General features: G+C 42.6%; 1 protein-coding gene across 1 annotated transcript in view; it reads right to left on the bottom strand.

Moving 5' to 3' along the window:
* Nucleotides 1–13802: 13802 nt before the first annotated feature.
* FIG4 (FIG4 phosphoinositide 5-phosphatase) overlaps nt 13803–15663 on the bottom strand; it is a 69289-nt gene continuing 67428 nt past the window's right edge. The window contains exon 23 of the mRNA XM_065059711.1: nt 13803–15662. Coding sequence (XP_064915783.1) covers nt 15485–15662 — 178 coding nt within the window. The 3' untranslated portion in view covers nt 13803–15484. The remainder of the gene's footprint in view (nt 15663) is intronic.

Raw genomic sequence — 15663 nt, 5'->3', positions numbered from 1 at the left:
TTGCCACCCCATCCTGAAAAATTTCAGGCCAGTGGAACTCAGCAATGGTGTAGCAACCAAAACTGGGATTCTGGAAATGGTCAGGGAAACGTAGTGGATGTCACTGCCACCTGTGCTGCCACTGAGAAGAAAAGCTGGAAACACAGGCACAGTCTGAGATGCACGTGCCTCTAAGTGTTTCATAAATGTACACAATTCCTGGGCTATGTTTCAGAGGGAAATGCATAGAGGCTGTGGGGGGTTGCATGCTGTGGTAATTATTACGCCTGTCTGCACCATGTATGATGGATAATGTATCACAGATTCTGCAGGATAAACACTCTAAATTAGGCACATTTTCACCTCAAAATAAGTGAAAGGAAAGCCAAGCCACTCAAAATTAAAGCCAAATGTAAGTCAGTGTTTTCCTATTGAGTATTCTAAAAAATACGTTATTTCTGTCATTAACTCTTGATGATTCATCCTTAACCTGGACTATTTCAATCCTGGGTTTTACTGACATTTTCCACAATGGCCTTTGTCTGACTGTGGCTGGGTCAACAATGCCTGTGCTTCTTGAAACTATTTGCTAAACTATTGACCGGACCCTACCTTCTCCATGATTTCAAAGTCATTAGAAGTCAATCTATCTAAGCAGTCAACCTTCAGTGGTAATGGAACCAACTCCAGATCAGAAAAAAAATACCCCTCTTTTCCTGAAGTTAAAGATTTTATTCTCAGATGAGTGTGTGGTTTATTGAACTCTCTTCTCTGACAGCAAGTTAAGGTCCTTATTGCTTAAGCAGAAAGTTATTTATTTCATGCCTGATAAGCCTGAGCCTTGACTCATTCAACTCAAAAAATACAGTGTTCCTGTAGTGTTAGCGGTTGGATGGGAAGAAATCAGAAATTTCTCTTGCAAAATCCATCCTAGAGTCTCCATCAATCTAAATATTCGAGCCATCAGCGATGGCCACTGAACCCTAAGCCACCTAACTATGAGCCAAAGACCACGCTACTGGTCTCCTTTCCCTGTGTCCTCTTACAGCCCGGATACATCAGTGTGCACCAACATCTGCCTGCCCTGGCAGCACACCCCAGGTCAGGGATGCAAGGGGTCCCTTGACAGACATGTAGAGAACTACAGGGAGATGTTAGGACAAAAGAGCATAAATACATGTGAAAAGCAAGTGAGTTGTAACACCAGACAGATGAGAAGAAGCTGTGGTGAAAAGAGGGTAGGGAGAACATTTACACCACATTCCCAGCAGAACCTGAAATAAATACAGGATTCCCCAGATTTGGTGCCCCTGTGCCAAAGGATATCAGGGAAACATCTGTCTCATGCTCTTCATGTGGTTAGTTGGCACAGAAGATCATAACTTGCAGTGCTATTGGTTGCTGTGTGGTCTGAAGTCCTTAAGGCCATGAATCCACTGACTCAGTTCTGTCCATGAGCACCTGAACAGTGTGTCCAAATTGTACTGCTTGAGAGTTGACAAAATTGTCATTTGAGGGAGAACAAAGAGCAAAGAACAAGAGCTGAGGTGTTTGCCGGAGAAGCAGCAGGTAGGACTTTGGGCCACCTACAACTCCATGTACACCACACGCCTCCTGGCACTTTTAGATCCATAAGCAGTAACCCAAGGCATGCAGAAGACATCAGCCTCCTTATACATACATGTTGTAGTCCCCTACCATACACAGAGTTTTTCGTACAGTGGGCAGTGAGCTGAGGTTTCTGGATGGCTCGGAGCACTGTAAAATGCTGATTATTTCACAATAAAACGCTGCTTATCTCAACCAGCATGGTTGCAGGCTTGATGCTGTGCTACATCCCAACCATTGTCATGTAAGGCAGCTTCTAGAGAGCTGCTTTGTGATCCATGTTTGAAACCAAGATACATTCCTTATTTATTTTTCTAGATCACTTGCAGTCTCTTTGAACAAGGACTTAGAGACATTTCTTGTTTTCCATATGCCAAAACACTATTTACAAATGTGGAAATTGATACAAAGTGATTTTATCCATCGCTGTGAATCAGCCAGCATCAGCACTAGGAACCAGAGAGAAGAAGATCAGAGAATCATCATAGAATAGAATCATAGGTTGGTTTGGGTTGGAAGGGACCTTCAAAGGTCACCTAGTCTAACCCCCCAGCAATGAGCAGGGACATCTTCAACTGGATCAGGTTGCTCAGAGCCCTGTCCAGCCTGGCCTTGAATATCTCCAGGGATGGGGCACCTACAATTGATCTACAAAAGATCCTCAAGTCCTACCCCAGAACCATCGCTGGACCACATTGTACATGAGAGGAATCCCAGCTCAATGAAACTGACGCTAAAATCTCCATGTTGCCTACTGGCACTAAAATGAAATATTAGCTGAACGTCTAAGAGGTGCTAGAACACTTATAATATCAATACATAAGCAATGGTGCAGGCTTTGTTTAATCTCCCATGAAACTCTATGCAGCAGACACGGTGCTGGGACTCTGAGCAACCGCTTTTGCTTCCTTCTGGTTCCAACACTGGTTTTCTTCCCTGCCTGCATCTCCACTTAGAAATGACGGCTTCGTTATCTAGCCACGATGCTGTGTCCAAAGGTGAGCACAGCAAATAAATTGTTTTCAGATGGTGAGGAAGGAAGAGAGGAAGAACAAGGTGGGCAAGCGAAGTGCACAGAAAGCAATTACGAGAGAGCTGGGAATCTGGCCAGGGAAGAGGCCACTTCTTTTACAAAGGCCTTTCTGAGGGAAATTGGTTTTGTTGGTTGTATTTTCTAGAATACTAAGTAAATGAAAGACAGGACTTGCAATGTATTCTTTCATTATTCTTGCCTGATCTAGATTGAAAAATCAATGCTTTTACAGCCGACTAAAGAGCTTTATAGTCCGGGAACCTTCAGGGTGTCACTGGAATGATGCTCTTGGTTACACCATAACCTCACTGTTGTTAAAAGCAATGTTTCTGGGCAACCTGAGGGAAATAGTATGCATATACAGTATGGCATAATTCTGCTCATATACCAGAGGTTTTAGAAGGCTTTTATGCTCACATTTTAGGGCTGACGCTTTTCCCACTGAACTCAAAGTAGGGTTTCCGCAATGCCCCATGTGAAAAAGACTTTGCCTTAGATATTAGTGTCCTTAAAAATTTATTCTTACTGATGAAGCAGAGACAAAGCTACATGCACATTTTCCTTCTGTCATCTTGTTTCTGGAGCTGAAACTCCATTGTAGTCTTTGTAGCTGAAGCAATGAGCACCTCCCTTCATGTTGGTGGCGTGTCAAATGAAGGGTGTTCTGCCCAGACTGAAGTGCAAGCAACAGCTTTTAGGTGCGTTAAAGTGAGTATCAAGCCTCCAAAACCCCCTTGTGGTTATTGTAAAACACTATCTGGGATGGAGCCCGTGGACTGTGGTGTGCTAGCTTGAGTAAGCCACTGCAAAGGAGAGGAAGGAAAAGGGAGAGTGTGAGGAAGCTTTCCAGCTGTGTTGGCAAAAAGCAGACTGTCAGCAGAGAGGATGTCTACAGTCTTGAAGTTAGGAGTCAAAGAGCAAGTGCCCAGCATGAGTCTGCACTGTGGCCCTTCAAAGCAGGGTAGGGCTGGGAATACAAAACCCTGGGACCAATTCTTGGCATAGGTGAGAACTGCAGCCTTCCTACTTGTGCTCCTGGCCACACAGCTGTTGAGTTACAAACCACCCCATGTGCAAAATGAGCCTAAGCTGAGTGGGGAATGTATGCTCTAAAATCACAGCAATTACAAGAAAAGCATTGCCTTTTTCTTTTTTTTTATTGTCGGTAAAAAGAAAGGAACTGAAAAATAGATAAATATTAATTACATTAAAATATCAAAGCATGTTAATTTCTTTGCAGTGATATTTGTGATTGCTCCATAATTAGAAGCTGAAAAGCATCTTATGGTTGTGAGGAATGTGTGCGTGTCCTTCCCAAAGTCACAGCGCTTACATTGAGGATAAACATTTTTCAAAGGATTTACAGACTTATCTAATAATTAGCTCAAGTTAAATGGTTCCTTTGAGAAATTTCATACCGGACCAAACACTTTGTAGTACTGATGACGTTTTAATATTTTTATTTTGTACTGAAAAACTTATCCTCTAACAAAAACCAAAACTGTTCAGCTTCAGAGGATTCTGTGCACATTCATGCAGTTGAGAAGACGGGGGGGACCTGGGAACGTTTTCCACCTTCAGCAGGAGTGGACCAGTGGGTCCATCCGTTTCTACAAGGGGGTGAAGAGCTGTTGGAGATTTCAGGTGGCATCAGGAAGGAAGTGAGGCAATTGTGAGAGACAAGTCTTTGATGAAGTTCAAGTGGGAAAAGAGTTGTTCTGTGTTTATGGCTCCTCAGGCTTTTTCTGAACAGTCTTTTTGCTTATGAGGATGTGATGAAGTGCCTCTAGAAGGGTATTTTGGGACCATACCCTCAGCACTCAGACCATGCTGCAGTTTGAGTCAGTAGCAACCTCCTGAGAGCAGGGAAAGGGTGTTAACTGCCTTCATCACCTACAGCCTATATTTCTCCAGGCAGAGCTAATAGCCAAATCACTAAGCCTTTGCTGAGGAAAAGAAAAAATTAAACAGAAGGAAAATATTAGGGGAGATAAACACAGACATCTAGTTGCAAGTCAGTCCAAATCTGCAGTCCAGAAACAGCAATGAAGAAGCAAACTAATGCCTAGAGGAAGAATTAGCAAGAAACGCATTCTTGACTAAACTTTCCAGCTTCATATCTGCAATGACAGAGCTGGAAAGGCAAAGGGCAGTTTGGTGATTGCTCAGAGCGTGAATCATGGCCCTGTGCTCAGACCCATGATACTTGAGAGGTGCAGAAGGATTTATAAAATCAGCAATGGCAAAGATGCGTAGCATAAAAGAAGACAGAAAAAAAGATGCCTGTAAGTTAGAAGTTGTAAGAAAAAAAAATGGCCCATATGAGAAACAACTAAACCAATGCAGTATCCCTGCAGCCAGCATTTAAAAATGGGAGCATGAAGGAGATGCACGGTGCACGATGATGATTAAAACAGACCTGCAGATTCGGAGATCTGTTGGACACATACAGGACTGAACATCTGAAAGCAGGATAGGTTAGGTAGCTGAGGGGTCAGGTAGTATTTATACGGCAGGTAAGTGAATATTTTCAGTTATGACAAATTTCTTCTGACCAAAAAAGCAGGTAGCCTTGTCTTCAGGCTGTGGACACTTTCCTGTGCTTGGGGCAGAGCGATGCTCTCCCAAGTGAACATGTGGCTTTTGCTCAGCAGCTCCAGCACAAACTGACTGTATCTAATACCAACCTTTGAAAGAAAAGCATTTAATGAGTGGGAAGTGGATGGGTCTGTGGACTCTCTAATGGTATAAATGTTACTGGAAAAGCCATTCCATAACATAATGTTAATCAGAGATCCAAGCCAAGGCAGCAGATGGAGAAGCAGAGCTAAGCTCCCAAGGTGGATAGAGAAGTAACCACAATCCATCAGCGATGGAGACACAGACAAGCCCTGTTTTGGTCAAAGCCACTCATGATTGACAAGGTCTCCTAACCCTGAGCAGCCCATTCTCTGCACTGGCTGGTGACAGATCAGAAGTTCCATCTGCTCCTGACAACGTTGGATAGCCCTGAAGTGGCATGTGCCAGGTAAGATGGACTTCAATCAGGTGGTCCTACAGACCAACCTACCCCTCCAGAAAGCTGCTCTATGGGTTTCATGCAACACCCAGCAAGACATGCCTGCTAGGTCAAAGTTTGATCACCTGTGTAGTATGTCCCCTGCTCCCTACGACACCCCTTAAGCAGAGAGCACAGTAGACGAGCCTGAGGCCTTGGTGGTAGCCCTGTGCCACACTGCTTGGTTACAACAGCATGTCCTGAGGCCACTGCAAAGGACCAGCTGGAGACACTTGTTAATGAGAACGCCGGTACACCGAGAATGACAAATGTGACCTTTGGAAATTCAAATTAGCCGTGGCACATGTATCTTCCAAATGACTGCTGTGACTCCCGCCAGAGTTCATGTGGGTATGGGGTATGTCTCAGCTGCAGGCTTGCTGCTTGTTTTACACATGCTGTGACCCAGCCTGCTCCCCACCACGGCAGCACAAGCGCTTGGCTCCACATGTCTCCGTGCGTGTCGGATCCACGCTCACACGCTCGGCTGGGGCTCTGCCACACTGTGCGCTCCGGCTTTGTAATGTCAACCTGCCCACTTGCCTGACAACGTGAAAGCAAACGATGTGTGCGCGTCCAGGCTCATGCACAGCTCTTCTGCAGTTCCTAGCAACTAAACTATGGCCTCCCCACCAAGCTACTCTTCCCTGTACATCAGCTTGGTTATTCAAATACACCTCGCTGAGGTCCAACCCTCTATCATCACACAAACAGCTCTAGCTCTTGCTCACCCCTGATATTAAATCCACCTGTAAGGGACTGTGATTTATGGGAGAGAAGGGAGAGAAAAAGGAAAAATACCTAGAAAGCTCACTTAGGCCATGCTGTGGGAAGTTTATGAGAGTTCTGGGGAAAAAGGATTCCCTACCAGATGACAGGTCTAACTTCTCTTAAAAATTCTGCCTCTATTAGGAGAGGCTTCACTGAATTGTCCCTCTCTTGCTGAGCAGGGAGTTCATGACCCTGCAAAATACCTTCATAAACCGGGAAGGAGGAAAACAAAACCTCTCAAAACAGAGTGCAGAACCTTAAGCCCAGCATCAGGCATCATAAACTGGACTCGCGAGCATCTGAGTCTATGTCCCGGTTTTGTTAAAAACAAGTTTCTCTTTTAGTGAATTTGACTGTCAGCTAAAGCCCTCATATTAGCTGCATTTTCCTGGAGAACCAGACACATGTTTTGGTAAACCTATCAATGGAATGCAAACATTGATAAGCATGGATGGACATCTCCCGAGAGGGGCAAGGAGAAACAAGTGACCAAGAAACTGACCAACTGTGTATAACATTCCATTCACGTGAATACTTCATATAAAAGTGGGAGATCACGAGGATCTCATCCCTTTTTCCTTTTTCCCTTCTGCTTATGGCCGACATTAGGAGAGGACCTTGCTAGTCGTCCCTGCGAACTGAGGCCTAGTGACAGACTGAATCCAGCTCCGGTTGGCTGCAGAGTCCAGTCCAGGACTTCGGGTGCCGGCTCTGCAGTTGCTGAGACTTTCAAGATTGGTTTTGTATATTTTGTATTATTTTCTCTATTCTTATTAGTAGCATTAGTAAAACATTTTTAATTGTTCCAACTCTCTTCTCTCTGTCCTTCTTTCCCTCCCGATCGCCTGTCCTGAGTGGGAAGGGGGGAGAAGGAGGGGCAAAAGGGGGAAGTGGGGGGGAGAGGAGGTTAACAATACATCTGCTAGGGTTTTATTGTCACCCCCAATCTAAACCCTCGACAGTCTATTAGCCAAGAGTTTGATCAGGGAAAAACCTGGGAAGAGAGTGGCACAGAACATTTATTATTATTATTATTATGGGAGAAGTCACTCTGGCATTTCTGGGCTGTGGAGAATACCTGCATGCAATGAGATGGGTTTAAGTTTGATTGAGAGTCAAAATCTTACTATTTTCCTTAATTTCTCCTTTTCCTTTCCCTTTCTCCTTACACGATCCACACTGTATTTGCAGGGAAGTATGTGGAAAATTAAACAAATTAAGAAAAATTAAACTGACTCATTGATGGCAACTTTGAATACATCAGTAGTAAAAGAATCAAGACGAAGTATTAGAACTACAGACTAGACAACAAAAAGTCTATATATTGCCCTATCGCCCTCTTAGCACCTTTGTCATACTATTAGAATAACACTGAGTTAGATTTTTACCACAGTTGAATTATTGGGCCACCTGAATCAGAAATCCCAGGAAAAAAAAAAATGGAAAGGCACTTTGTGGAACTTTGGATACCATTCATTTCCAGGCTGGTGACAAATAGAAGCAGGTCTGCTGTTAGAAACCTGCACCTCCATGTCCAGCATCCTGAGAGCACCTGTCTGATCTTTCTTTCATTCTGGGCTGCTCATGCTTGACATATTCAGTTGGTGGTGGTCATGTTTGGGTTTGTTGGTGGTGATGTGTTTTGGTTTGATATTTATTTATTTTTTTTTTAAGTCATGCAGAGAAAGACACAAGACAGGCAAGTCTTCACTAGATGCTTCAACAATTGCTCAATCAGTAAATGATAACTTGCTGGGATAGGTGGGATTCAACAACATTAGGTGATGAGCACAATATCTGCCAGGGTGGGCTGGTGTTACATACATGTAGTCCAGCCAACGACTATATATAATACCTGTCAATGGGATGGTGCCCTTCAAACTCTGCATAGTCACACTACTTTCCGTAGGCACCATTGAGGGTTTCAATGCAATTTGGGAACTCCCTTTTCTCAGAGTTAATTATTATTGAGGCAGAAAATCCTGAAATTAAATATGCAACCAGCGGTTCATACTAATTTTGAATGTATTAGTAACAGGCAAACAAAACCCCCAAAGGCAAATCAAGATTGCAAGTTTAGCAAAAAGCATAAATTTACCTTCCTATTGGCAGTTTAGCAAAAAGCATAAATTTACCTTCCTATTGGCAGTTTCCATCACTCATAGGAAAAGTACAGTATTAGCCACCCCACAAGCCTCCATTAGCGGAGTAACACCACTGTGGCAGGGTGGTTGGTGCTGAGTCTGAGCTGGCAGTTTGCAGGCAGCAGTTGCAGCTGGACTTGGTTTGGCTTCCCTTGCTTGCACGTTTGGGGAGAGGATGCTCAGGGCAGGTGTCTCGCAAAGTTTGATGAAAGGCTGTTTGCATCTGCAGAAGGTGAGGAGGGGCTGCTGGTGGTTCCCCCTTGGCAGGGCAGGGCAGGGCAGGGCAGGGCAGTCCCATCTTCCTGAGCCAGACAGGTCACCAGTGCGGGATCCTGCAGCAAAAGATGGATGGGACTGGTATCTGCTGTGAATTCAGGATATTAGGAAAAACTTACCTACAGAAAGGGTTGTCAAGCACTGGAACAGGCTGCCCAGGGAAGTGGCTGACTCACCATCCCTGGAGGTGTTTAAAAGATGTGTAGATGAGGTTCTCAGGGACATGGTTTAGAGGTGGACTTGACAGTGTTAGGTTAACAGTTGGACTCAATGATCTTAAAGGTCTTTTCCAAATAGAACAAGTTTATGATTCTGTGATTCAGCTGCATTTCATCTTCCTGGCTAGCCTAAGAACAGCAGAGGACCACTCATCTCCAGCATTTAGCACAACGCCTTCCTCAGTGCAGCCATACAACAACCAAAGGCAGAAAGGCTCATAAGAAGTTCCTAAATAGATGGGTCAAGGCACAGGCCGAAAGGGGTAGAAGTATGAAAATGCCTCACCTGAACTTCCTGTTGGGGCAAAACTGAAGAAGGTTTACATTTTACCAACTAGTACCAGAGATCAGCAGCAATACACCAAGGAAATCCCTTGCCAAGCGCAACAAGCAACGTGAAACGTGAGTGGCAAATGTGGCCCCAGACACACAGGGGCCAGGGCGCAGGTACCCACTGCCCCACAGCCCCACATGTAAACTCTGCATAATAATTTAGGAATCCTGTTTTGACAAGTAAAGTTCACAGTAAGCATTTGCTAGGCTAACTGTCTCATACGTTAGTCAGCAATCGTAAGAAATGGGATAAGCCTGCGTTAGGGGTTTCTCCCATGGTTTGCAGTAAATTCAGGTTTTCACTTAGAGATTATAGTAAAGTTTACACAATAAAAATGAAAACAGAAAGGTGAAAGACAAGGTAAATGTAGCACTAACGAGTGGCAAAATTAAGAGGTGTCTTTCTGTATTTTTAAATTTATTCTACGTTTTTATTTCTCTTCCCCAGTCCAAAGGATCTTCCACCAAAACCCACGTCTGAATCATTTAGAATTTCAGGTATAAAGTGGCTATATGTCTGGAGAATATTTGAACATGAGTGGGATTTTGAGCACCAGCGCTTTTGCAAAACCACGTCAACATATAGGAAGGAAACGTCTGCAGTAGAAGTAAGATCATAGAATCACAGAATAGTTTGGATTGGAAGTAAGATAGTGCCACATCTGTGAACCTGACACAGCACGAGCTCATAACTGCGTCACCTGTCACCTTACTGGTGTGTGTTTGGGCTGGAGGATGTGGGGGGCCAATGACTGAATCCCACCTTGCACAGGAAGGTCTGTGTCACAGAAAAAATGGCTCCTGCTGCAGTGTTGAAGTAATATGTTGCCTGTCTTAGCAACAATAAATAACGCAGCCTGTGAGCTGCTTTTTCTTGTATCTTAAGAGACATTTTAACCCTATTTAGGAAAGCTATCTGGCATATGATAACACATGCCTTAAGAAACAGATGCGCCTAATAAATATTTGCTGAAAGCACTCAGATGAAGGTCATCAGAGGCCAATTTCAAGTGTGTGAAGCTGCTTTTCAATTGGAGATTTTACTCAAAGAAGTCATCGTGTACCACCCACCCTCCCAAAGCCAGCAAAACTCTTCCCAAATATATTCCAGGATTAAGAGAGTGGGTAGATTCAGGCAATAACATAATATACTTGGCATTTGTTACTTTCCTTCTTTGAGAAAAAGTAGGATCTTCCCCTTTGTAACCAGCACAGCCAGAAGGGATGGACAGTTTTGCACATGTGCAGGGTGCCACCCCCCTGTGCCCCCCAACTGTTCTTAGCACTGGGGAAGGCCCATCCCTGGGGGAACAGAACCTGCACTCAAGCTTAACCCCATGGTTAACACCAGTTTTAGCAGGGCTAACAGCCACAGGAGGCAGTGATGTGAGTCCCAGCCCTCTGCATGTCCAAGCCCACTCTTAATGTGGAGGAAGAGGTGCGGGGAGGGGACAGAGGCATTGGAACTGAAAGGATGAAAACCCCCTAAGGGACCCAAGCCAGACTTGTCGCTGGAAAATCTGTCACTGGACACACCAGTGCACTTTGACATGTGTCAACATTTGCATATTCAAATGGGCTGGATCCAGTTTCTTGGGACTATGAGCAGAAAACACCTCTCTCCCCCTTGGACAACTCCACGCAGTAGGACGCAAAGAGCTCCTGTAGCAGGACTAGAGACAAGCAAACGGGACCCCTTTAAACGCTCTCTTACCTTCTTAATCAAAGCAGCGCTTGGCTTTCTCTGGAGGAAAAGATTTTAAGTGATGTCTACAATTTGTTCAAGCACTCACATCCTGTACCCAAGCAGAGCACTTCTCAAGAATCTGTTACCAGGACACAGAGAACCCAAGAGGGACAATAGATGCATCTGTCGCCACCACGGGAGGTAGGAAATGAGGCAGGGCAGATGATGGCACATCCTGCATTGAAAAAGGAGGGGTATGGGTTGCTGAGGAAAGCATTAAGGTTTTTCAACAAAAGAGTAAGATTTATGGAGTTTTCCTCCAATAAATGAAAGTTTAAAAAGGAAGAGACGTATAGAGTGGGTTCTGAGTAAGAAAAAGGACTCTGAACCAGAGGTGAAGAAGAAGGAAGGGAAATTAAACAAATAAATTAACAAAAAATCAGATAAAAAAAGGGAGGGGTAAGGAATAAGAAAACGTAGCCCTTACAAAAAAGGAGTACCCAAGCTGTACATGCTTTGTGCTAACAATGGGAAGACAACCACAAACGCGTACACTGCACCTACTGTAATGCCTAAAAACCGCACCGGCCTTTGGCACCAGCAGCACAGCTACACCTAGAATGAGCAAACAGACCATTAAAAATGGTTCACTACATGCTGCCTGTCTGCCCCACATTTATTACACTCTATCTTCATTCTTCACAGATTAATATATTCGAAATAATAGAATTTTAATGTTATATTCAAACCTTGGGTCAGATATGGCAAAAAGCACATATTGCTCCTCCAGAAATATATAGTAATGCTAAACATCGTTTTTCATGCCCTTTCTCAGTTCTCTTTTACTCGCTTCTAGCAGACTGATTAGCAGCTGTAACAGTTTTCTTTGTAGCATATAGATTTTAAGAACTCCAGTGGGGAACTGCTGTATATCAATTTTTGCAAGGGTTGCAATTTCAATGTATGATTTTTTTTCATTATTATTTTGTAACATATTATACTGGTTTCATATTATTTTTAAATCACCAGCAAAAGTGACAACTTTAATTAGATTTTTTAAATATATAGGAGACAGAGGAAGGCATTTGGGAGCCAAGCATGTTATATCTTTTCCCTGTCAGCCTCCAGGTGATCACTTGGATTCAAACTATGCCAGCAAATGGAACAATACTTCATACATACCTCAACACTCATGCATGGAGCTTATACAAGTGAAGGCTGGCCTAAGCCTGTGAAACCTTTCTGCGATCCTGCACAAAAACGACAAAAACTCAGTAACCAAACAAGAGCTGCCCAGAACTAGGTACAGCTGTTTCCCTTTCTCTCCTGTAGTGGCTGCAGTTGTGTGCACATTAAAATGATCCTATTTCAGGGTCATATCTGAGTCTCTCTGGAAAGGAGTGAGAGAGAGAACAAAAAGTCAGTGGGCTTTGGAAGTGGAAGCAACACTCACAAGGAGGGGAAGGTACTAATGAAAGTGCTGGGGAATAACTGCTCCGATGGGCACAAGTATCAACGGGGCACAGAACACAGCTGAAGCTTTCAGAGACACATCAAACAGCCATGGGCTCAGAAACGACACAGTCCTAATCCGATCTCTGTGCTTCCCGATTCCACAAGAAAAGAACCCAAAGTCATTATTCCCCAGGTGGACACTTTGGCACTGTATTACAGTGCTACCTTCAAACACACTGAAACAAGCTAAATATATTTTGGAGGAAAACCAACGTATATCTCAAATATTTTATTTGTCCATATAGTTGAAAATTAAAGATGATCATTAGCCCTTAAGAGTCAAAAAGAGCTCCATGTTAGTCTTCAGAGAACACACAGCCCAGTCTCTTTGTGTTTATACTTACTTTACATGCTTTTTCCTCATCTTCTGAAAGGGAAATATATGTATCTATTCACAACTTCAAACATGGTTGAGAACTGGACCTTATTTTCAGAATAAAGTCAGTAGATGCAGAGGCAACACCTCTGGAGTCTTTCGTACAAATGACCTTGTTATATGTGTGATGAGTGTATTTTCTTTTTAAATTAACTCTTTACATACATTAGGCAGCAGATCTATTCAGACTGTTGAAAGTTCATCCTTCAGGCAGTGTTAAGATGGGAGTCTTGGTTTGTGCACATTTGTTTGTTTGCTTGTTTTTTAAATAAACCTAGTAAACAGTTGACATTAGCACCCTGAAGTATTCTTAGCAGCTGTCAGGAGTACACCGATGGCTGATCATACAAGCTGTCACCTGAATATTAGTATCCAAGCATATGAAGCACATGGCTTAAACCCCTACAAGCAGCAGTTACACTTACTAAAAGATTCAAGAGGATGCCCAGACAGAGAATGGACTGAGAAGTCATTCATCTCTCATGGCTTTGTAAAAACAAAACCCTTTAATCCTCTTTTCCTGAGGACTGTTTGAATTGCTGAAGTGTGAAGATAGTTTCTCTATCTTGTGAAACAATTATAGTTCCTGCATTTTGCAACATCAGATGTTGAAAAAAAGCGCATCGTCTTGTGCCTTATCTGTGGTTACGTGGCACACTTCCAAGAAAAAACTTTTATGAATTACCAGCAACTACGAACGACAAAAATATAAGGATTGTGATAGGCTAGAAAACATTCTTTGAAATAGTTTAAGTGCAGTAAGAAAAGCATGCATTTGCCTCATTAGGATAATGACTCCAGATCTACATTTTTCCAAAGTAAGAATTTATTTCTTCAAATTAATTTTCATATCACACAAAAGAATTCAGTACAGGTTTTTTCCCAGGAAAAAAAAAGTTAACAATTGCAGTGAAGTATTACCTAAAGTGACATTTCATTCTTGCACCTCTTAAAAAACATTAGTTTCTCTCAAAACAATATTAATCAAATAACAAAAATGTAGGGACATCAAAACTTTTCAGTAGCTTGAGGTACCATGTTCTCTCTACTGACTGTATACAAGTCATTTCCTGAAGCACACAGACTTCTATTGCAAGAAACTTCTATCTTTTCCCTTTCCCCACTGTGTCTTCTCTTTCACTCATTTACTGACGAAAGTGCAACTTATTATTCAAACATATTCAGAATATGTTTGCAGCATGCAGCCAAGAACCTGCATTAGCTTCCTGCAAGCAATTTACTATGAACACAAACATGTTGCCTACATCTGGTACACACAGTTGGCTGACATCCCTAAAACAGTTATTCAGATATTCCAGAAAATCCTGAAAAATGGTCTGTACCAGCTTGCAGAATAACATGGCTTGCTAAGGATGCTGCTGATACTGTCCATATTCTTCAAGGCAAAGGGCTAGGAAGCAGTGTTCGGAATTTTGTAATTGCAAATTGTAATTGCAAATAACAGGTTTTTTTTTAAAATAAATGTTTTAATTACAAGTCCAAATTAAACAACCTATTTTAGCTACCTTCTGCCTCTCCACTTCTAACCTAGTGCTGGGCATGACGTTCAGTCTTGCCTAACCCAACTACTGCTTCCTCTTGCATGACCCCCCCAGCTGATCCACTCTCACTGACTGACAATGATTTCTTGGGAGGCTGTAAGGCTTGAACCTGAAAGCACCCTGCAAGAGCACAAGTCCAGGGATGGAAAGAGTATGCTGCAAAAAGGATAATGCTTGTCATACAGAAAAATGACAGGATGGCTTTGTGCCCTCTGAAGTCTAAACCCAGTGAAGTGCAGAGCCTTCCTTCATCTGCAGACGCAGTCAGTTAGTGCTTCACCTCAGTGTCCTACTAGAAGCCCATGACAATTTGTCACAAGCACCTTTTACCGTGCATGTGGCACATGTTCTGTAGCTACCAGCACCAGCAAGATTACTTTTGACACAAATTAGGGTTACAAAGTTCATTAGTATTTTTCATGTTTGCTTAAGAAAGCAGCAAATGACAAGCAGTCATTTTAGCACTCAGTTTGCTAAAAATATCAAGAAACATCAGAAAACATTCTGCTGTAAAAAGATTGTTTGCTGTCACAGAACAAAGAGGAAGAAAAGTATTCTCTTCTGATTCTTATGTATGAATCACTTCAGCTTTACTAGCAAACATAACAATGTAAGAAATTAATATAAAAACCTAAAGATGCAATATTTTCTTTGCCATAAATTACTACACACTCTTCAGTGACTGTAGGTGCTCTTATTATTCACATAGTCTCTTAAGACACACAGTCTCTCTCAGCTGAAGAGTAGACATTATATCACTTTTTTTCCTGTAAAACACAATACCGTAAATATATACTAGTAAAGCAAATAAATAAAAATGTTAGATAAATGTATTACTGCAAAATAACAAAACTAGATTTTCTTTCTAAATTTTTTTTATGACCTATCAGCACAGTAGACCTGGCAGGAGAATCCAGCTTGTCTTTACATGTATCTGTTTCGAATGTACTCTCTGTACATGAGGAAGTCGTCTTTTCCCAGGGGCTGCATATTTCCTCCTCCAGCCTGAATGTGTGCATGGAAAATCTCTATTGATTTCCTATCAACTCTTGGAGGCTGAACTTCATAAATATTGTCTTGAGAAAAGGAGGAGATGGGTATTC

This window comes from Columba livia, chromosome 3 (genome assembly GCF_036013475.1).
Source record: "Columba livia isolate bColLiv1 breed racing homer chromosome 3, bColLiv1.pat.W.v2, whole genome shotgun sequence".
NCBI lineage: Eukaryota > Metazoa > Chordata > Aves > Columbiformes > Columbidae > Columba > Columba livia.
The sequence above is the reverse complement of the archived record's forward strand: the minus strand, read 5'-3'. Positions and strand labels throughout refer to the sequence as shown.